We start from the raw sequence: 24,865 nt of genomic DNA, 5'->3' as shown, positions 1-24,865 counted from the left end.
AAAACATATTTTTTTCGATGAAAGAATGACCACTTGTTTACGAACATCACAACATTTCAGCATCAGGTATTAAAAATAATTAATGAAAAAGACTAAGAAATGGTCAAAAACCACAGATTTATTGATACTTAGAAATACCGGTTTCGGTTATTGTCAATCTCTGATAAACTAAAACTAAATACAAGAGCAGCAGAATTTATACTAGTAGGCGAGTACTGCTATTGGTCAAGGGCATGAACGCCTGCCATTGGCCCAGTTAGACAGTCTCCTCCCACTCAACGGTGTGACTAAAAGACGGCTTAAGCAACAGAATCGCCATGATAACAAAATTTACTTTCAGTACAAAATAAGAACCAAGAAAACAAGTGTGAAAGATAATAAAACAAATATGTAAATGGAAAAACCATTGACTAATGTAAGCTTGAAATTTTATGATAAAACTAAATTCTTAGTGTTATATTGGTTGAAATGAATCTGGTCATTTAAACTATACTGGGAATTTTCCTTAATTACTCTTGTTATTTCTAAAGCCTCAAGAATATTCAAATATCTGCCTTTGTTATTAACATGCAGAAACTCAACATTCTCCTTAACTGTGAACTTGTGATTATTTGTTATCAAATGTTCTGCAAAGTTAGATTCCCCATTTTGTTCATTCCAATCTCTGATGTGTTCTTTAATTCTACTTTTGAAACTTCTACCAGTTTGACCCACATAACAAGCATTACAATCACTACATTTAAGTTTGTACACCCCATAAATTCTGCTGCTCTTGTATTTAGTTTTAGTTTATCAGAGATTGACAATGGTGTAATAACCGAAACCGGCCTTTCTAAGTATCAATAAATCTGTGGTTTTTGACAATTTCCTAGTCTTTTTTATTCAATATGAATAATTACCACAATATCAACTTCTCAACTACACAATAAATTAAAAATAATAATTGTACCTAATGTAATTTGAAACTAAACAGAAGCTGAATTTTGATTCATTTATTTAGAATCACATTCATTCTGTAGATTTAACTGTACTTGACTAAATTTTTCCAATTCATACCTATGTCATCACTCTTTCAATGCTTTTCATAAAAGTAATAATTTGAATTAGGCCTTTCAAATCATTCCATAGAAAAGTTTACATGAATGAATATATGTTTCTGTTTGGCTTGGAAATGTGAGGCACCAGCAGGAACCATGTCACTACTATAAAACGAGAGTGTTGTTATTTTTACAAAAAATACTTTTATTATAGCTTATATTCACATAAGTAGTGTTGAATATTACCTCTAGGGCTTCTCATTGGGCTTCTGCTCCTATGCGAGTATTCAGGAGAAGTAGGCAGGCTTAGACCACCTCCCATGACTCTGTAGTCATCCGGCTCCTGCATTTCAAGAAATAACTTAATTCAATACAGATCATGATTAAATCAATCATATTCATACATGAGCAGTGGTGAATGCTCCGAGCATGCGCCGCATGTCTTAAAAATGACAGTTTTATAGAAGATAAACTATGTTTGCTAAAACTATTCAAGAGTTCAAGATAGATACTCTAATTTATAATTTCTATGATAGTTGATCCAAGATTTCAGTAACAAACAACAAAATATGTAAAGTTGGCTACTAGTGCCTCTAATCCACGGCTAGTGAACTAGCTGTGGATTAAAGCGGTTCTTAGACCCAGAAAAATGGTCGCCTCAATTAAATCCCCCGCCAACTGCTAGTTGCATAGCGTTAATCGTTTGTTAGTAAATGGAAATCCAACAATTCATCATAAATCTTCCGAAGAATGATTCAAGTTTACATAGAAAACTTAATGAGTGGCGATGTTGTGCTTGAATGGTGTCGGAAGGTTTGAGACGTCATTTGAAATAACTTCCATAATTGAAGAGACTTGAAATGTTGTAAAAAATCCACTTTATTTAAATAAAAATCAATATTTTACACGAGCATGCTTTCTTGTGTGCTCACTCATCATGCACCTGTAACATATTAATTTTTATTTGAATAAAGTGGATTTTTGACAACATTTCAAGTCTCTTCAATTATGAAAAAGTTCCACAACATCAATATTCACGCTACTTCCGGAATTATTGTGATTCATGACAACTCGTCCTCACATTGCTGGTGCAACCAAATGGCTGCTTCAGCGAATCACATAATATGGTGATATTTTTGATCACCCGCCATACCAGCCTCACTTGGTCACTAGTAACTTATACATTTTCCCCTAACTCAAGGCATGACTTGAAAAGAGCATCCTATTTAACGACAAGCACCAAAACAACGTCATAGCCCACAAATTCATTTGACGGAGACATTTTATGAGCATAATATATTAGTAGGCTAGCCCTCTGGTATGATAAATGTATACATCTTCTCAAGCTCTATACTGAAGAATAAACATATCTGGAAGTAGCTTACAAGATAGAATTGATGTACCTAGAATACATACCTGGAATCTATTCTAGGTACATTGGACAGAATTATTCTTTTATAAAAATATATAATATTATTATATTCGGAGGTTGAAAAAATGACTTTCATCGTATTAAAATTATAACTTAGACAGAAACACTTAGAATGAAATGAGATAAATCATTCTGGAGTACTTTACCAAGTTTATTTCATTTTTCCTGAAAATCCTGAAATATCAACTGGAATCTTTGAATTTACTCACCAGCAAGTAAGGATTTGGTGGTTCGTCATCAGTTTGAGTTGCAATGTCCTTCAAACGCACCACATCATGTGAACAGTATGATATCTGAGGCTCCCCTCTTGGATTACGCACTTTCAGATGAGCCTGTAGCAAACAGAATTTGAATTAATCAAAAGCACGTGTTATTGTTTAAAATTTTATAAAGTTCTTACATTGCAGTAGTTGAAAAAAAGATTATGTTCTACATTTTAGGAAGGCCACACATTACAATACATTACATTGGAAGAAATATATTATGTTCTACAATTGTAGATATCTCCTTGACATAGAAAAATATATGGTGCCATCAAAATCAAATTTAGAGATTCATATAGAATTTTACTTTAATTTTGAACAGTCTTGTGCAACTGATAAGAATTAGTTAAGCCTTGTTTACACCAAAGTTATTAACAAAATGATAATAAATCAATCCTTATAGATTCTATTAGATTGGACGGAACTTGACAAACACATATGTTCATCATGTGTATGATAAGTTATGTTCAATCTAATAGAATTTATAAAGATTAAGTTATTAAATTTTTGTTAATAACTTTGATGTAAACGCAGCTTTACGGTTTGAGAAGATCAATGACTTTTATAAAAGTGGGGAGAGTCACTGATCCTTGAAGGGTTCTTATATACCCCCCAAACCAATAAAAAACATAATTTAGAGCAGTCAGAGGTTTATTCTATTACAAATAATCTCTGGAACAATATTTTTAATGGAAATTCCAATGAGAATGCCTAGGAATCTGTGAAGTTAACAGCTCATAATATTAGATTATTTTAATAAAACTTGGAAATTTATCTACCTTGGATGCATTTTCTTCAAAAACTTTCTATTCTTTACTAATTTTTTCCCCTGTATTCATCAAACATAGAAAGGTGTGCCCATTCCTTTATTTCAGAAAACAAGATTTTCCTCGAAGGAATTCTAAATTTTATTTATTCAAGCAGTCGTAAAGTCATGTCAAAGAGCTTGAAATTGATCAGCTGAGACCTCAAAACTCTGACATCAAACCTCAGCCAGCCAGGTAGCATTTGATTCATGTTTCTTCTATATATTATTTATTGAAAAAGAACATTGCGATTAATTGGAATTTATTTCTGAGGGAAACGTGACATAAGAATTAATTTCAATAACATGTTTTTATTAGGATACCTATTTTGCTGGAATCAAGATACTTTTCAAACAGATAATTGATTTTATTCTTCAAAACTAAATTCGTAATATTGCTCATCTATCACGCTAATTAGTTAACTCCAATCAAATTCACGAATTGTCGACTTACATGCGAATCCGATGTGCTCTCCACATGGAGAACCACAGTATCAGACGGCATTTTTAGACATACTTCATTGGACACATCTGAACGATAGGTGTTCTTCATTCCTCTATAATTCTGACGATACCTCCTTGGTGTCTGCGTCGGAACTGAGTTTGTGTTACTCTCATTGAAAGAAATCTTTTTCTCTTGAAAGAAACCATCTTTCTTGTTTGATTGAGAGTTTAGATTGTTTCTCAGCAAAGGAATCTGATTTTTGGATGCTTTCTTCATACGATCATCCATCTTTATTCCAACACTCTTCAGAACTTCGTGCAACTCGACCAGTTCTTCTTGTTTGACAAGCATTGCCTCACTGAGGTTGAGCACTTCAGATTCGGCTTCTTTCACCAAACGACGTTGCTCAACAAGTTCAGTACTCAGGCTAACTAGAACCTCATTGATCGATTTCAGCTCACTCCTCAACATTTTATTATCACGTTTCAGTTTCTCTTTCTCGTCCAATTTCCCACTATCGATGGAAACTGATTTGTTTGGATTCTCTTGACACGGGAAACAAACCCATGAGTCCTCTTTTCCACTCCATTGTTCTTCGAAAGCTTCCACCGGAATATCCAGGCAGCTTAAATGGTAGAAACGTTGACAAACACCAGTGCATAGGATGTTCTTGTCTTTCCTTTTGATGGGTTTGTCACACACCCTACACTTGGGGCCGTCAAAGCAACTGACGCACTGCCACTTCTCATCGGCGGCCCCCAGCAGTTTCTTGTAGCCGGAACAATGCACATGGAAATTGCGATTGCACAATCCACTGCAACGAATCTTAGATTCGGTCGGTCCGATCAGTTTCGAGCAAACCGAACATTTCTGGTTGACACACTTTGTGCACTGCCAAGCGGCTTTCTTTTCAGCAGTGAATTTTTCAAAATCGGCAGGGGAAACAGATGCACACTCCAAATGATACACTTGATTACAGGATCCACTGCATTTCAGAGTTTTTTCGTCCGCGGTCAACGGTTTCGCACAAGCGCCACATGTCGCACTCATTGTAATGTTTTTTTTCAAATTGGTAACAAGTAAAACAGATTCTTACTTAACTGGTTACAAAAACGATTCAACAAAAATGGGGGATGAGAACCTGGACAAATGATGAAAAATTCAAAGCTGGAAATGTAGAAAACTCATAGCATTGGAAAGAATTTGAATTATATCTCTAAAATATCCAGGTAATATATATGTTATAATTATTATTGAAAATTAGAATTCAGTGATGTAATCCACTACAGTCAATTGAATTTTGTAGTGAGGGGAATTCAGGTAGGCATGTTTACTGATACAATTATTGAGCTTAGAAATATCAAACTTGGATATACTCATTAGAAAAAAAATTTATAGAAGATACAACCACAAGGAGAGTTAGAGGAGAGTTTTAGAAATCTATGTACTGAATTGCACTATTATATGTATTAAAATGGAATAATATACAATTGAATCATAAATATATTGATGAAGGTCTATTTTATTAGTCAGTTTTATGAATAAGGTATCAACATTATATAATATGTGCTTGAGTCGCTTGCCGCTAAACTTAGAAGAGCAGTGCTGAGGCTTCCAAAAAATATTTTTTTGATTCGATAAATGAGTATGAAGCTAAAATAAGAGTCTTAGGGAGAAATCTAAAATCGGAGGGGAGGTAAATTTTTATTGGAGAAGTCCCGTAAAATGTATTATAGCGTGTGAAATTAATACAAAGCGCACAGCTACATTACAATGAACGGGTGGGATATCACAATAACATTGACTTGACTAATTTCTTCAATAAAAGATATTCAGATTGAAGAATTGTATTAAACATGAAACCATAGTTGCAAACCCTAGCAAATATTGAAAAATCGTTGATTTTCATTGACAGCGTAATGTAAACCTTATCGGTTTTTTGAATACAACGCTAACACTGATTACATTATTAATAGTATTTGAGGTTTTTATTCTGAATAAATCATATATCAGAGTCGTAGAGCATTCACCAATACTGGGTAATATCGACACTAAATATTTTAAAACATGACTGAAAAGAACGCTCGAATTGCATCCGTTTTCGAGTCTTGTGAAATCACTAAAATTGGAAACTACTTGATCTGAAAATTGCTATGATCTATTAATAATTATTATTGAACATGATGTTCGTCCACTATCTAACAGAATGAATAAAGTGTTAAGATAATTCGAAAAATGAATAATACTCCTGTGATTAACTGGAATAGAGATCGATGATAAGAATCGAACTTTCAATAGAAAACGAATTGGAAATCTGGAAAAGCAGCTTTTTTGAGACCTGAACAAACAACTTAGCTGAATGTTTCACGGGAGCAACCGTTATACTACTAGAGTTGGATCAGAACTGAACTGAATTGATACATTGGGGTTGGAAATGGAGAGAATTATTGAATAATGCAAAATACAGACCTTGTGACTAAATAAGAATGAAAGCCATCAAATGGCGGAATGAATAAGAGCTTATACATTAGCATAAGGCTGCATGCCAGCCTGTGGTTAATGGTCTGTGCGGATAATGAAATTCTGCCTCATAATATAAACAAGACGGATTTGCTAATAGGGTAAAAACCCTTGGAAAAGTACAAGCTAGAAATGCTGAATGAGAAATATTGAACATATAGATGCCAAAAGCTCAGTTTCAAAAAAAAAAAAATTGTAAGAAAGATTATTTGATCTATGCATAAGCTTTAGGCATATTTTATCGAATATCTCAGCCTAAGAATGTTCAAAGTAGGTACTGATTTCATTTTATTTATTGTAAAACTGTATAAAGGCATAGACTAAGTAAAAAGATAGATCTGTTAGGTTAAATCTATGCTAAAGGTTAACAATTTTGAAGAAATATGTTTATGTAATATGTATTAAAATAAACTGATATTTTGAAGTACCCTATTTCGTCTTTTTGGATCTTTTTTATGCTTAGTGTTGTTTTAATCATAATTTATCAAAACCGAAAAAGCAACTTGCGGATTACAGAAAATCTATTGGAATAGCTTATGCCATTTATTCTAAAGAAAATTTTGCTTGTTTCAGCTTATAGAATGCTGAGGTGTTTTAAGTCACACTTTATCGACAAATTCTATTGAGTTGGAATAATTTATTATACAATACTTTTCATTTAAATAGTTGATGCCTTGAATACATAGAATACAATATTGCAATCAACAAGTTAGATCCACCCGATTAAAAACATTTTATTTACTGATAGGCCTAGGTTAGTAATATTCTATTATCTGCATCAATTGCATGTTTGAAATTATCTTATTGACCCAACTATAAAGTAGGTTATAGGAATTGGGAAATACTAAAAAATCTGTCTAAAAAATATTAACAAATAAATACTGTACAGTGTACAGATAAGCAGGAAAAGGGTATGCTTTAAAATAATTATTATAACAAATCAAAAATAGTCATAACAAATTTTTAAACATATTTTAAATTCTGAAGTTCGGTTAATTCTTCTTGTTTGGAAGATTATATCAATTAATTTCGGTTCCTATCATTCTGTTGACATTTGTTTATTGGGTACAATTGTATCCATTTGATTGCTCTCACTATTTGTATTGTTTAATTGATTCCCTATTTGCCATTTAATTCTCATTGCCAGCTTAATGAATTTGAAGCTAGAAATTCTCAATGAAATAGTAGTGGTACCAAACGACATTATAGTGAATGGAATGTGTAATTAGACCAGGTAAGATTTAAAATAATGCAGGCAAAAATACGAGTAATCTTTAAAACAAAAAAAAAATAACCGAGCTTGAGTACGGCAATTTTGATGAAAATAGCAAGAAGATACTTTTAAATCTGGTGATAGAATATGTTTTATACTATCTTTCATTTGTTATAATAATTTTTTAAAATCCGCTTTTCTGCCTGTAAACATAGAACATATTCATAAACGAAATAGTGTGCCTACTCTTGATAGAACCAATTCAATCTGCATACCTGTTTCATATAATCACAAAATTCCATTCGTCTCTCTTTCAAAAGTTGGTTTCGTTTGGCCTCGTATTCGCCCACCCCTATCAGTAAACTACCAGGAACAGAGACAGAGAGAGTCGGCTTTCTCAAGCAGTTTTCATTTTCTAGGCAATCTACACAATCATTTCCCTGTTATAAAACTGATTATATAATTTAAGAAAACAAATAAAAATAAAAACGCAACATTAACTTGATTAGAACTATGGATGTTAAAAAATATACTGCTCATTAACCAAATTGGTGATAAATTGAAAATAAAAATGATACTTGTAAAAAAAATAGCTTAATAAATTTGAAGCTAGAAATTCTCAATGAAATAGTAGTGGTACCAAACGACATTATAGTGAATGGAATGTGTAATTAGACATCATTTCAGCTTCTGCAGAAAATTGGACTTGGACTTCAGGTCAGCATAAAAAGATACTATCAGAACTATCTAGACTTTTGATTAGAGTTGAACTTTTTTTTTCGTCTCTAACTTGGAGATTTAAATAAACTCTTCAATTCTTCAACTCTAGAAACATATTCATTTCCATTAATCAATAACTACTAATAGAATCCAGTCGAATAAACTTATAAAAACTGGAGTGTGGATTAGAATTAAATAGAAGCTAAACGAAGAACATTGCAGATTAATAATTCAATTTTCAGCTTTGTAACATAGAATACAGTTAAAGGCTTAGAAATTTGGTAAATGACTAAAATTGAATTAGTGTATAATGTAATGTATGTACATTGTAATGATAATAGTCTTCTCCTTGATTCTTTCTCTCAATTTTCAATTTCTTTGTAAAGTGATTATGTTTTTTTTTATTAGGGAGCAATTTTGGGGATTTTCCCGTATGCTCCCATATTGTTGTAAATAAAAAAATAAATAATCAAAATTCACCAAGAGAAATTTACTTGTCAAGAATTTTCAGATCACCGTGGACAGCACTATTTTTAACAATGGGGTGTCTCGGACTCTGAAAACTCGAGACCAATGATAGGCTACATTACACACAGTATTTGAATATGGGTCTAAAAAACTGCTCTTGAAAAAATAAGTCTCATTAGAATAAGTTATGAATAAATTTATAGGCTACGAGTATAAATTGGCCGAAATAAGAATTGTATGGATGCCAAAGCTCTTAATTGTTATTTTAATAAGTGAAAGTAGCTTGACCTACACTTTGATTTGGACTGTAGTATACATTTGAGGAGGGACAGTTTTGGGCATATAAGACTGTTGTGTCTTCTCACATAAGTGTAATAATTATACATGACTGAATAAATGAGTACCTAATATTGTTCTCACCTGCTGTGTCGTAGATTGGTTTGAGCCTTGTTCGGATGTATTCAGGTTAGAAGGAATCCACTCATTTGTATCGTTGTTGTTGGACAAGTCAGCATCATTCACACTGATTTCAGCCAAATCATTTTCTCTTCTCGATAACTGATCATCGCCAGAAAAAGTTGTCAGGGCTGGGCATACAGTGTGACAAGCGGTAGGCGATTGTTCAGTTGTTTTGGGATATTCATCGGCAACAATCCTGCTGTTCCTCAAGCAGGACTCCTGAGAGCTTTCGAACAGTTTCGCCAGTCGATCAATTTCCAATTGCCGGGAAGAGGCGACATGGAGGGGCTTTGCCACAACAAGCCTTGTGCGTTGAGGCGACTTTTGAGTGGAGTTGCCGCCAAGCACTGCCGAGCCGGTTGTAGACGCCATAACAGACGCTAGTCGCTGCTTCTCCAGCTCTCTACAGTTGACCAACGCCACCTCTCCATGTGGGTTTCGATGACGACGACGAGTTTCAATCACCGAGGAAGCGTTACTTTCATGCAGGATGTCAACAGGTGGCAGCAATGGCATTTGTCTATTGCTTTGCAGAGGTGAGATTTGCTTTTCATTTCTACTCGCCTCCTTTTTCTTCTGATTCAACACTTGAAAAGACGTTCGATTAGAAACATTTTTGTTCTCTTTCTCGTCTGCTCCCCTCGGCGAATATTCCTGCAAAAGAGAGATTAATAAATAATGATATTTTATAATATGTTCATAGAATAACCAAATCAATGAACTAAATGAGAACAACAAACTGATTTGTACTTTTTTATTACAATTAAAGGCATTATTTTTGCTATCTGTGGTATTATTTCATTCCATTTTTATAACAATCTCGAATGAATTCTCAATCTATGAGCTATCTAGGGAGTATCGATATTCTCTTGATCTGTTAACGGCTTAAATGAGAAATGTAGAATAGTAAATCGTAAAAAATGCAGAATAGGCTACTCACATTGAGACATCAATTTGAAAATCAAGAGTAACATAGATTAGCTACTGATTAATTCAATAATATACTGAATTTAGATTTCACATTAAAACGATTATTGACAAAAACGCATGATCGAAAGATAAGGAAAGGCAAACTTTATTGAGTACTAAAGTAATAATTATCAAGGAATATTGAACAGGTTTATTGAAGTTGAAGATAGTCATTATTTATTATATACTTGGAACTCTGGGCAAGAAAAAATTTAATGCGTTACAAATAAATACATCATGAGAGGAAATTTTGACTATATTGAAGGAGACTCAAGCGAGGCCGAATGGAGAACGGAGGACATACCATGGGGGTGGAGGCCTCGCAACTGAGAGACGTCGAATTGGAAAAACGAATTCGAGGTTGTCCAGCTAACAAATCAAAGAAAGAAGTATGAGGAATGGGATCCAATTCAAATCAATTTTTTTTGTCATTCCCCTATTCGTTCATATTTCTTTTCTTTCACTATTTTTCTTCAACTCCCACCTCAACGTAAACTGATTTTCAATATTTTATTGTAAGAGGATGAATATTAAAATGATCGGATAAATGAAGGTGAATAATAGACGAATTAGTTTTTTATATTATCTTCAACAATGTTATCATGTAATCATTATAGCTCATGTATTATTTACTAGAAATACATATTCTTATTGAAGCTAATTCGATTGATTTTGCTTATAATATTAAGAGTCTATATAATTTGATATCAAAAAATCACGTCACTTGTAAGGGCTACTCTATCAAAATTATTAGAAACAATATAAAAACATGAAGTACTCTTTTATTTGAAGCATTTCAAACTGAAATGTTAAACATTTCATTTAAAAATGTTTTAAAGTTTGAAATGTTTTGAATAAAAGGCTACCTACTTCATGTTTTTATATTGTTTTCAACAATTTCAAATCAATATAGGCCTACTTTATCCATTCTGATTTGAAAACAGTATGTATTTTTCTATCGTATTATTTTATTTTTCAACCTCATAAATCATTTTAATATATAATTATTGACAGTACCTATTATAATAGAATGACTTTGAACTCACTGAATAATAAGAATACAGCAAATATAGTTACCGTATAGTATTCAATTGGTATAAAAGTATAAAATATTTACTTGGTTGATGATCCTGTTGATTCAATGTTAAGTTGTGTATTTGAATAGATGTTTGAAAAAATTACTGGAATTCTTACCGGCACATTCATGTGCAAATAAAAAAATATTGATGATTCATTTTTTTTAGTGAATAATATGATGAGCATACATGCATTATAGGAGAATATAGATGACAAACCTCTTCATCATTCAACAAATTCCCAACAAAGCAAAATTAATATAGATTCCATCCGGAATATTGCAATTGTTAACATTAAAACTCTGATTAGAGCCACACATCTACAAGTTAGTTAATCAATAAATCATGCCCAATTTTCAATGGTTTCAGATTCAACTTTTAGAAATATAAATACAGTACCTACTACCTATCGAAATAAAATTCAGAAATTTTCTATGAATATTATAAAATAATCTATAATCTAGGAACAATTCGTGATTTGGATTTAGTTGAAGTTTGACATATTTTACTACAAATGAATCAAATTAAATTTATGGCTTATCCTACATTATTGTACAATAACGACAGTGAATTTTCCAAAACAATACTGTTGTAAAATATTCAATAGTATAGAAATGGAAAATTACTTAAAGAATTAGACAATTACATTCTAAAGCATAGGAATATTCCAAAATAACAGCCGATATATCTATTAAATACTAAAATTGTAGAACAATGATATTGGTTTTCAAAGTATAGTGGCATAATTTCGTGAATGAATTGTATAGAAGAGTAAGAAATGAAAATCATTCATAGATTTGAAAGAGCATGAAAGTTAGTGTGGATTCTCTTGTGGTACAAGAAAGAGAAGCAAGATGTGTGTAACAAAGGTGGATTATTGAAATGAGTATGATTTCCTTGAAAAGTGAGATCCATTTATGCTTTTGAAATCACATTCAGCCGGTGTGGTGTGGCGGTTGGAATACTTTTGATGTAAATTAGACGAGTTTTGCCAGCTATTACCAACTCACAAGAGCAACATGCAACTCTCAATCAATAACCCACTCCACTACTAGTTTAGACCACTGGTCAGCAAGAAAAACTGAAGGTTACAGTCTTTGGGACATAATCAATAAAGCTCGGTAATTCTTAATCTCTTGACCTTTACTGAAGAACCGCGCATTGTAGTTTCATTGAAACTGCTTAAATACAAATCTTTTCACGAAATTTTGAATTCTAAAACCAAAGACAACATTTAACGTGATCAGATGCATAAGTAATGAAATTGCCAAGGACAACTTACACAAAACAAGATTTTTGACCGTAAGAATCATATTTGAGCCTATATTCTTCAAATGAAGGGAATCCACAAAAGTTCAATAGGAAAGACACGTCACAGTAGAGGAACGTTCTACAAAAACAATGAATGAAAGACACCGGAACCAATCAGAGAAGCCTTCTTTTCAAAAAAGTTTGGAATTCTTCCATAGTCCGTGCTCTTATGGAGTACAATTGTGCTGCCAGATTTCATAGAAACCAGAGAGCCTTATGAGAATGAAGTATGAGTAGAGTTTCCAGTAGTAACTTATCAACACTATTATTTTTCCAGTATTATTATTTAATTAGATGAGAATCAGACAATATACTCTGCAGAACAGCGAAATCCTTAGACATCTGAGAGTCAATCTGGTATCCTTATACCTGTGAGATTCAGCGGTATTGCAGAGTCATGAAGCACTGCTCCACCAACACAACAACGACGAGGTAATCCAGCTGCTAGACAACGGAGGATTGGTGCTGAGGCTCAAAAGGAGGAAGCCATTTGAATTAGAGTACCTAGTATAAGCATCATAGCCTAAATACCTGGTTTTATTAATCTTGTTCACAAATCTAATACCTAAGTATAACTCTACAAGATCGATCTTTATTATTTTGGCCTAATCTATCATTCTTAACAATCTATTATCTTTGATTGATTTTTTAATTATTTATTTTAGTACTATTTTTTCAACTCACATTCTGCGCTCATATTGTACTTTGCTGAATGGAATTAGAAAAATAAATAAAAAAGTAACTGTAACAAAATCTTTAAAAACTGTATTCGAAAGTTTCCTATTAGCTAACTCAAAGATGAACTGAGATTGATGTAGTGAAATCGGCAAGTAAATTATGGATTAAAAAATTATTCAAATTCATTAATTTTTGGACAGATTTGAATATAATTGAAAGATAACGATATCATCAGATAACATTCGTACAATTCTATAATATTAATAATATATTGGTACAAATAGAATCAAAGTGAAATGGAACTTGAGATATAATTTTTCCACATATTCAAGATCTCAAAGACAGTGTTCCTTTTCAAGGAGGGTGATCCGAAAGTTCTTGAAGTTTCAGACATTAATGCATTGTGCCTATCATTGATAATTATTATTATTTTTGAAGAGACGGATTCAAGGATCCAAAGGTTCAAAGAACCCCACACGTCAACCGAAGCTTATTGTGTTCCCAATTAAGGAACCTGCCTTGATGGGGCAGATCCCCAACTTCTGGAGTTGCCTTGGGGCTTGGTTTGTTCATGTGGTTCCCACGAACAGCTACGGAAGTGGAGTCAACCAAGACAGAGCCTCGTCACCTACGTCAATCATTGGTAAAATCATCATTGAAAGGTCATAATGTTACAGATTATCAAGCACCAGCACCTGGAATGAATTGTTAAGAGATATGGAAGGATAAACATCAACTGCACTGTTCTTGAAAGGCTGGATTCATAGGGCCTTTGAGGAGCAGAGTTCAGTGAACTTCAGTGATCAACTTCCGACTGTGTCATGTGTCTCATGAATATCATCCTGTTTTTTTGAAGGAGAAACATTTTTGAAGGAGAAACATGTGTGAAGGAGGATCAATGCTTGGGTCTACTCTTGTGGGGCCATTCAGCTAAGTTTATGGACGTAATGAAGCTACAAAAACGGGCTGCTTGGATAATGACAGCAAGTGCATTCTTCTCTGTCAGATGTACAGTACATAAAAAGAATCAACAAGACTTGGAAGCCCGGTCAGATGTGCATCATTACAACACCAGGCATAGAGACCGATTGCCATTCCCAGGGTGTGCCTCCAGAGATCGCAGGTATGTTCAGCGCTATGCTTCCTCAAGCCCCCTGTGGGTTGGGGGAGCTTTGAGTCGATCATCGTACTCAAGAATGCGTTGAAAACCAGAATTCACCCAAAGCATCCATGTTTGTCGTAGGAGGCGACTAAAATGGACCTCAAGGCAACTCTAGAAGTTGCCTTGCCTTCAAACCAACGGGATCTGCCTTATCAGGGCAGTTTCGGAGGGACAAAAAGAAAAACCCAAGAGACCAGAGATGGGTGAAACTCCAGGCACAAATGTGGGTCAAGAGGATGAGTCGAGGGTGACCGGGCGCCGGGCGCCCTAGAGGCAGTTTGGCGTCCCCTTACTCAGCGGAAGGACCTAGAAAATGGCCAGGAATGGTACTCACGTAGGTCACGAGTTGGTGGGTGGAAAGGCCAAAACTTACCACTGCTCAAAGAAGGGCGGCCATTTAGGAAAAACTTCTTGGGAGAGGTGAGGCTTTTCACCTTTGAAGTTTCGAAGGGGCAAAAAGAAAATACCCAAGAGACCAGAGATGGGTGAAACTCCAGACACAAATGTGGGTCAAAAGGCTGAGTTGAGGGTGGCCGGGCGCCCTAGAGGCAGTTTGGCGTTCACTCTCTCAGCGGAAGGACCTACAAAAAGACCAGGGGCCTATTTCACAAAGGTACAAGTATTGTTACCAACCATGGTTAGGAACAAGTACTTGTAGTGACAAGTTTACAAGTACTCACGTTTCACAAAAATTTATGATCTACAAGTTTACAATTTTACAAGTCTACAAATAACTTACTTCAATAGTAAACATAACCTATTTTCATGATGATTTCCTTTTTTCATCCTTTATAAAGGTTACTTGTACTTTTCAATAATTACTTTTAAAATATTTGAAAGCAATATAATGTTTTTTTGTACAGTCTACTTCATTTATTGCTGAATTTGTAACCTACACAGTATATGTACTCTGTATATATAGTGAATGTACTATATAATGTATACTATATATACTGTGTATAATTATATACTATAGTACACATAACCTATGAGGTAACACATTAATAACTATTTTGGAAATTTATTAAATTCCATTTCCTGATGCATATATTTCCAAAATAATTAATTATAGAGGAATATAGGGCATTTTTTATTATTAGAATTATTTTTTGAATATTTAAAATCATTTTAATAATCACTTGTAAATCCTTTACATAGCTTTCCACTACGGTAGAAATTTCATAGTTACGAACAAGTAATTTCGACAAAAATTGTTGGCTACAATGAAAATCTTTGTGAAACACTTGTTCCTAACAAGCAAATCACTTGTAAACTTGTAGAAATTCATTGTAACTACAAGTTTACAATTCTGCTTTTGTGAACGCTAGTAATCAGCTGTTCTCCAAAACCATGGTTGGCAACAAGACTTGTAACCTACTTTTACCTTTATGAAACGGGCCCCAGGAGTGGAACTCACGTGGGTCACGAGATTTGGGTGGAGTGACCAAACCTCAACACTGCAAAAAGAAGGACGGCCATTTAGGAAAAACTTCTTGGGAGAGGTGAGGCTTTTCACCCTGCGAAGTTTCGAAGGGGCAAAAAGAAAATACCCAAGAGACCAGAGATGGGTGCAACTCCAGGCACAAATATGGGTCAAGAGGCTGAGTCAAGGGTGACCTCAGCGGTAGGACCTTCAAAGAAGGCCAGGAGTGGAACTCATTTAGGTCACGAGGACTAATCAGTCAGAAGAGACTGCCAAGCATATCACACTGGATTGCAACAAGCAACCGGGTGATGAATGGGATGTTAGTATGGGGAAAAACTCCTGGTTCTTGTGAAGAACACAGGTATTGGTTTGCCTAACTAACATATACTACTTGGGAACACCATAAGCTTCAGTTTACGTGTGGGGTTCTTTGGATCCTTGAATCTGTCCCTTCGAAACAATAACCATGCTTCTTCAACACGCTACCAGCGGATGAAGCAGTTGGAATTGGGTGCATTTGAGAGAGTGGTGACCAAGGCTTGAAGGTAATGGCCTACAGTGTACGGGAGTTTCTGGACGACTTGACTCTGATTTTGGCCTGTTAGCCAGTAATAGTGTTTTGTTGTTTGAAACCTGGGTTGGATCTCACACACTGCCATCTTAGGCCTAATCAAGTGGTAATGTTTAGTATTATCACTTCATTGATCCCACAAATGTGGTTAAAGGATGAAGAAAATACTAAGGTATGCATTAATGCTTTAATAAGTGAACTTTGGAGAACGTACAACATTGATGCATCAAATGATTTGATGACTTTTATTACCGGTCACTGTTTTGTTTGGAATACTGTACCTGACAGGACGAAAAACTGTAACAAGGACCCCCGTCGAAGGGAGGATATTTTAACGATGCCCCAGTCATTGAACTGCAGAGAAGACAAATAAAAGTAACAAGGTACGCTTAGGATCTCATCTAAATAACAAATGAAAACTGCAAAGGTCTGGAAAACTGAAAGGACTGCAAACTGCACAGTCTTACAGTAGCGCTCGTAGAGTAAACATCTTAGTAGTTTAGTTTCACCGTAGTGATAGTTTTCAAAACAATCATCTTTCATTAATAAGTGGGTCACTGGAACATAACCATACAGCAGCTATCTTCATACGTCATCGTCGTCGGATAGATGAGGTCACCAACCAAACCACCCGATGGACTGATCCTGCAATTCGAGGAGGAGGAAGATGAGGATAACTTTCCAGGAAACCAAGGACTCAAAGTACGAGAACAACCAGGTAAAATGGAAACTGTTGAACAATTATTGCTGAGTGAATTCAACACAGACATAATGAACATGAAGAGTATCTCTTCGGAGTTCAAGGAATGGGCTTCGTCAGAATTTAAAAAAAAAACAAGGTTTCCAGAGCCGAATATGATAATTTCTTAGAATTAGTTCAGAAATTAGCATTGGTAATCGTGAAAGTAGAAACGAGAGCAGTTACTATTAGCCAAATAAGTGATTCTTTAGGGCATCCGAAAATTCACGACTCATTACAGGACATAAGCAAATCTGTTCAGGAAATTAAAAATAAAGACAGGCCTATTACTTACGCAGACATGATACAACTACCGAAAAAAGCTACTTCAAGCGATCCCCAGTCCAATAATCAAGTCAGGAAAATCCTTCCAAAAGAACAGGTAGTCTTAATTAAACCCTCAAATTCCACCGGTAATGAGAAACAAGACAGTGAAAAAATAAAAGGAACACTGAAAACCAACATCGCGAGAAAGGATAACATTAAAATAAAAAAGACAGTACCCGTTAGAGGAGGAGGTTTGCTCATTGTTATGGATTCTCTAGAGGACAAAAAGAAATTATTGAAGAATAAAGCTGTAAATAATTATCAAATCAAGATAACTGAGCCCCAAAATAAAAAACCCAGGATAATTGTTTATGATGTTCCATCTGATCTCACTAACAAAGAGGTAACTGAAGAAATATATAACAAAAATTTTGTCAATTCAGGGATAGAAAAACAAAAATTTGAAGAAGGTTGCAAGCCATCATTCAAATTAGGGCCGAAAAACAAGGATTCCGTGCATTGGGTAGTAGAATGTGAACCCGAAATTAGGAAAGCAATAATCAATAAGAAAAAAAAATATTTATAGATATGACATCATGTAGAGTTAATGATTACCATGCAGTGCAAAGGTGCTATAAATGTCAAGTCTATGGGCACATCACAAAACATTGTAAAAAAGAAGAAGACATCTGTGGTCATTGCTCCATCAGAGGACACAACATCAAAACCTGCCCTTCAATGGATAAACCTCCAGTATGTTTTAACTGCAAAAGAGCTGATAAACCCTCAGACCACAAAGTAAACTATCTAAAGTGTCCCAGCTATGTGAAAGCATTGCAACAATCAATTGATTGAACAAATTATGGAAGTGCTAAAAAAGATTAAAAATAGAATTTACAGCTCAAAATCATCTAATAAATTCACAGCATCAAATATAAAAATAGATATTCAAGATTTCCTATCATCTATTAAAAAAACAGAATTAATAAAACAGTCAGCGAAAAGTAGTCTTTGATTTTCAGCTTTGGTCAATATACAGATTTTAATTTATCATTAGCTCGCTGGAATAAAAATAGTTTACGTATTTCAGAAGGCCTTGCACATTCAATCAAGAAGAAAACGCTGAGTCAAGATGAATACAATAGCTTACCTACTGTTTATTTACGAAACGTAAATAATAGCTTAATTCGTTTTCATCTTGCTAAAAATTTATTGACATTGATATTAGCGCAAAATAATAACAATGAGGCTCAATTAGGTATCCGTGACCTCTTAACTGGTAATAGACGAATATGCATCAATAAATAAATACAACATTACGATTGGAATAGATTCTTTTGATATTGACTCCGAATTTACATGCTTGGACATTTTAAGTTTTAGTAATTAAAACTAAAAACCTGAATTATGTATTCTATTACAGAGGAATAAACAATCTAAATTTTTTGGATATACCACATGAAAACGATGGCTCTGAAGATTGTCCAAAAGAATACCTACCGCATGATTCTATTCTCTATGCTTATTTGAACAGTACGATAGAACTCAGGAACTTTATTCAACAGTATGATGTTCTGAATGCGGATTTATATAGGGGAGTACTATCATCACTGAGTAGTAATATCTGTTCAGCAGTATGTATACAAGAGATAAGGCGAAACGAGATGAACTTAATCAACTTAAGACTTTCCTGTGGCCGACATCTACTACATATCGAATGGGCTTCTGTTTTGAAAATGAAGGAAAATATGTACCCTACAATGAAACAACAAAGTCATTCTTAACTAAGGAAAAGTATATTCTAGTCAGTAGAGACACCCAAATCATGCTGAATGCTGAGCTACTGAAGAATATTCTAAAAGTTGACATCACAAATTGTAAGATGCCAAAAATAACTTGGATGGATGGAGTTCCAGGGTGTGGTAAAACTCACTTTATCCTTCAACAACATACACCAGGTAAATATCTCATCTTGTGTCAGACAAGAGCTGGAATAAATGAAATTAGGCAAGAGGTGAATAGAATTCACAAAAATAAATATGAAAGAATAATTAAACAGGATTATAGAACAGTTTCATCTCTTATAATAAACGGATCAAAAAAGCAGTACTAACGTTTATTCATAGATGAAGCAGTATTAATGCATGCAGGTTTCGTGGGATTTGTCTCATTTCTCGCTTGTGCTTCTGAGATTATTCTGCTAGGAGATTCAAACCAAATACCTTACATAGAGAGAAGTAAATTAACAGCTGAATGGTCACACATTTCATCTCTCTGTGAGAAGAGAATCCATCAAACAGTAACTAGAAGGTGTCCAATAGACGTATGCTACTCCCTTTCCAGCTACTACCAGGACATTGGTACGAGAAATGAGGTCCTGTTATCCGTCAGACCTCCAATAATAAATGGAGAACTTGGACCACTTGAACCCAACACTCTGATTCTTACATTCACTCAGCTAGAGAAGAAAACAGTGCTAGAAGAGCTGCAATCAAAACTTCACCCTTCAATTAAAGTCCATACAATTCATGAAGCACAGGGCTTAACTCACAAGAATGTAGTTTTGATAATGAACAATAAAAAACAACTTGGAATATGTAACAGCACACAACATGTAATAGTAGCAATGAGCAGACACACACAAACCTTCAGATATATCACAACATGGCAAGAAGATTTAGTGCTGACCCTAATTCGAAAACTAAAGGATGTTAGTGGAGAGTTTCTCTTAAGCTGGAATGAAAGAAACATGGAAAGTATTAATGAGAGTTTAAATAATGAGTAACAACAACTTATCAAATTTGCTCAGCATCGAGGATATTGATTATTTTGAAGAAATAAATGATGAAGTGATCAACAACAGTCAACAACTTTGTGCAGCATTGAGTTCTTGTGATTTGAGCATCTTCTGTCTCAATATAAGGAGTATCAGAAGAAATTTTGATGAGCTGATGATTCAATTGTGCGACATTAATTTTTCTTTTGATGTTATTATTCTAACCGAATGCTGGATTAGGACTGAATTTGTACTCCAGTCCATTCGAGGATATGATGTATTTTCCACCATAAACAAACCATTACAAAATGATGGTGTAGTTGTTTATGTTAAAGATAGTATAAATGTACAATGTGTTGAGCTACGGATAAACCAGGCAAATGTCCAATATATCCGGCATATCCGGCATATCCGGTTGGATGCAGCAGACAAAAAGTGGAACATCCTTGCAATATACAGATCACCGTCCTTCAATGATATTTCAGATTTCCTGAGTGACTTAGAATCGATCCTGAATGAATTAAGAGGGCAACAAGTCATATGTGCAGGAGACATGAATATTAACACCCTTCAAATTCATCCACATCATCAATTGAATGACTACTGCGATCTTCTAAGCGAGCATGGGCTCAGACTCTGCATTAAGCAAGCAACCAGAACTACAACAGAAACTGCTTCTTGCATAGATCACATAGCTACCAACTCCAGAGATAATCTTTTTCCAATCATTTATGAATCAACAATAACTGACCACTTCACCACAATTCTAGGAGTGCAACATATTTTGAGAAATAGTGCAAATGAAACTGGAACACATGAAATAAACGAGAAGATAGACATTAATAGCTTGAAGAATGAACTACTGAATGAGGAGTGGATTCATGTTTTAGAAGATAATAATCCAGATACATCTTATGACACCTTCTTATCAACTCTGAGACAACATATACAAAATAATATCAAGCAGCATCGGCGGCAGAAGAAGTACAAACCCATCAAACCATGGATCACCAGAGGTATAGTAGCAGCAATAAGAACCAGAAATCTTCTCAACAAAAGAAGAAAGGAAGACCCAAACAACATTAACTTAACCAACTTCTATCGTCGGTATAGGAATACACTCACAGCTTTAATTCATGAAACAAAGGACCAATACTATAGAGAGAAATTGTATGAAGCTGGAAAGGATAATAAAAAAATGTGGAAAGTAATCAAAGATGCTACTGACTCTAAATCAAAAACAAAAATGAAATTGAATGCTATTAAAATAGATGATAGGATTTTCAATCTAAAGGAAAATCCAGAAACTGTGCTCAACCACATGAATAACTTTTTCACAAATGTAGGTGAAGAAATGGCGGAGACAATAATAGATTCCTTGAGAAAACCACTAGACCAAATCATACATATCCCAATATAAACCTGTTACAAGAACTCTACACTCCATCTAATTTCACCCAGTAACTGAAGATGAGCTTCTTGAAGCTATTAGTAGTTTGTGAAATGACAGTGCTCCAGGACTTGATGGAATCAATAATAGAACATTGAAGTCGATAAAAAATGTAATTGTAAAACCATTAATTCACATATTTAATTTAAGTCTGTCAAGAGGAATTTTCCCAAAAGCTATGAAAGAGACTTGTGTTAGACCATTACATAAAGAAGGCGACAAAACAAATGCCACCAATTACAGGCCTATTTCACTTATAAGCAAATATTTCTGAGATTTTGGAAAAACTGGTAAAGAAACGTCTTGTGAATTACATGGAAAAAAACAACTTACTATCTAGGAATCAATTTGGCTTTCGTGAGGGGAGAAGTACAGAAGATGCGGTATTAGAATTGTCAAATTTTGTCACAGATAAGCTAGAAAATAACAAAAAATGTGCAGCAGTGTTCCTGGACCTAGCAAAAGCTTTTGACACTGTTAATCACAGTTTGCTGCTGAAGAAATTAGAAGCCATGGGAATTAGAGGAGTTCCTCAAGCATGGTTTAGATCAATGGTCGCCAAACTTATGAGCCTGCGAGCTAGAATAGCATTTATAAATCTTCTAGTGAGCTACCAAGGATTATTAGACTGAAGAAAGTACGGTATGCAAAATGAAATTTTCACACTTTTATTGCCTATAAAGATACATTAGTATTGAAATCTACTTATCTCAGCAAAAAGTATAACAAAAGTTGAAATGCACATTTCAATGAGAGCAGTGAAACTCTTTTTGGTTATCAAGTATTTTTTCTTGATGTTTGGAGTGTACGTTGTAGCTGCCATTCGATGCAGTTGTCCAATTGTTCATCAGTCAGTCTGATCCTATATCGATTTTTTATGAATTTCATAATTGAAAAAGATGCTTCACACAAGTAAGTAGAGCTGAACGTAGCTTTCAACCTCAATACAACTTATTTGGACAATTTATTTTATGAAATTGGGATGAAAAGAAGTTTCGGTCTGTAGTATGTTTCATTGTCCTTAAGTTGTTTGTAAATGATAAATAAATAAATAGATAAACTTGAATAATATTTGGATATTTTTCTTTGGAGACTTGAGGCCAAATATTTCCAGTTGTAGAAAGTGATCTGAGAGACAGATCATTTGAACCGAATGACAACACGCCGAAGGCGGGAGTGTTTGATTCGAGAAGCGGAGTTGGAGTTAGGTAATATGAACTGTGATCTTGTTAATGATACGGTGATAGAATTTGCTGTCAATATTAGAGGAACTCTATCAGTGATCTCGGATAAGTTCACCAACGATGCCATTATTGACATAATTCCGGATATTGTTGGAATTCTAAATAAATTGGACACCACAATCTCCTACAATAATGAACTACTGAATGAACGCACTGACCTTCTGAATAATAGTACTGAATTGACTAAGCAAGTAGAGTACGAGAAAAATAAACGTAAAGAAAACTTTGAGGACTCTTTATTCAATGAGGAGAAGGCTGAGGAGGAAATTCTGGTGTTGGAAACGCGTATTAAAAAACTGGAGGCATCTAACACCTATTTAAACAAGGAATTGAATACTAAGAATGAAATAATAAAAATTATTCAAGCTGAAAAGGATAGTTTATTTTTTAACAGAGACACTATTTTGGACAAAGTAACTTCTGGGAGCAATGACTGGTGGCATGCCAAATGACCGATTCCCATTTGGCCGAAATTATTATTTTGTCGCAAAAGATCGAATGTCAAAAAAGTGGGGGTAATGATTGAGTAGTGAGGAGCAGCTCTGTTTGGCTCCTTAAAATATCGTTGTATTTGTTGGGTTTTTTTAAGTTAAATTTGAGTTGTGTGGTACCAGTGTTTCCGTCTTATTCTTGTGGATCTCCTGGTGTGATCTAATTCCCGATTGGACTTGGCAGTGTGTGTGTGCAAACTGTTTTTCGTATGTCGAATACTCCAAAGAATCTTAGATCTAGGCTTTGTTCAGATTCAGTAAACAAAATTGAAAGCTCTTTATCTGTGAACTTTGTCCGGTCTGATAAAGCTATGGCTCCGAAAGTTGACTCGGCAGTTGTCGACGCGTGCATCACTAAAGTTTTATCGAACGATGATATAATCGATAGTTTGGTGACAAAAATATCCGATCGACTCAGGAAAGTTATCGATGAGTCAATATCGACTGCACTCAGGGCTACGCGGGAGGAATTGACAGCTTTGAAAGAGAATGTGACAGCTCTTACTGAACAGGTAAAGACTCTTGATGCTAAGTTACAGCATCGCACTGATGATCTTGAACAATATCAGCGGCGCACAAATCTGAGAGTGTTCGGCATTCCAGAGAAGCCTAATGAAGATACCGATCAACTTGTTCTCGAGGTTTTCAAGAGTAATCTTAAACTGGACACTATGACGGTTGAGCAGATCCAACGCTCGCATAGAGTCGGCAAGAAGCAGCCTCCGGATGCGGGTGGTGTGGCGCGCCCCAGGCCTATCATTGTGCGCTTTGCTGGTTACAGGGAGAGACGGCGAGTTTTCGAGAAGAAAAGGCTGTTGAAGGGCACCAATATTACAATTAAAGAGGACTTGACAAAGTTTCGACTTGAGTTGTACAAGGCAGCGGCGGCGAGATATGGCTTCGCAAATGTATGGTCCAGCGATGGAATTGTAAAATGGATTGTTGGTGACGGTGAGCGAAGGGTTATTCGTTCCGCGGTTAGCCTCAGCGATCTCGACTAACTTATTGATTACATTTGATTCATTGAATTGGCTTATATAGACTCATCATTTTGCAAATGTTCTCTCAATTATGGTTTTATTTTTTTTTCTCTCTCTTCTCAGATGGAGAGACGTGAGTATATATGTATTTAATAATATGCTGGACTTGCTTCTTATTTACTTATTGTTATTTTACTTATCATATTTATTATTTTGCAAATGTTCTCTCAATTATTATGGTTTTATTTTTTTTTCTCTCTCTTCTCAAATGGAGAGACGTGAGGATATTATGCACTTGATGATATGCTGGTCTTGCTTCAGATTTTCTAATGGACCAACTTCCTGAATTAATTATGATAAATA

General features: G+C 34.7%; 1 protein-coding gene across 2 annotated transcripts in view; it reads right to left on the bottom strand.

The window, feature by feature from the left end:
- LOC111058067 overlaps nucleotides 1-24,865 on the bottom strand; it is a 109,875-nt gene that overhangs the window by 9,837 nt on the left and 75,173 nt on the right. The window contains exons 2-5 of one of the 2 annotated variants that reach the window (XM_039420482.1): nucleotides 9,324-10,016; nucleotides 7,991-8,155; nucleotides 2,679-2,801; nucleotides 1,284-1,380 (exon numbers count right to left, since the gene is read on the bottom strand). In XM_039420482.1, coding sequence (XP_039276416.1) covers nucleotides 1,284-1,380; nucleotides 2,679-2,801; nucleotides 7,991-8,155; nucleotides 9,324-10,016 — 1,078 coding nt within the window. The remainder of the gene's footprint in view (nucleotides 1-1,283; nucleotides 1,381-2,678; nucleotides 2,802-7,990; nucleotides 8,156-9,323; nucleotides 10,017-24,865) is intronic. The other variant, XM_039420483.1, reaches the window with a different exon arrangement.

The sequence above is a fragment of the Nilaparvata lugens genome, chromosome 2, assembly GCF_014356525.2.
Source record: "Nilaparvata lugens isolate BPH chromosome 2, ASM1435652v1, whole genome shotgun sequence".
NCBI lineage: Eukaryota > Metazoa > Arthropoda > Insecta > Hemiptera > Delphacidae > Nilaparvata > Nilaparvata lugens.
This window is presented reverse-complemented; position numbering and strand designations above follow the sequence as displayed.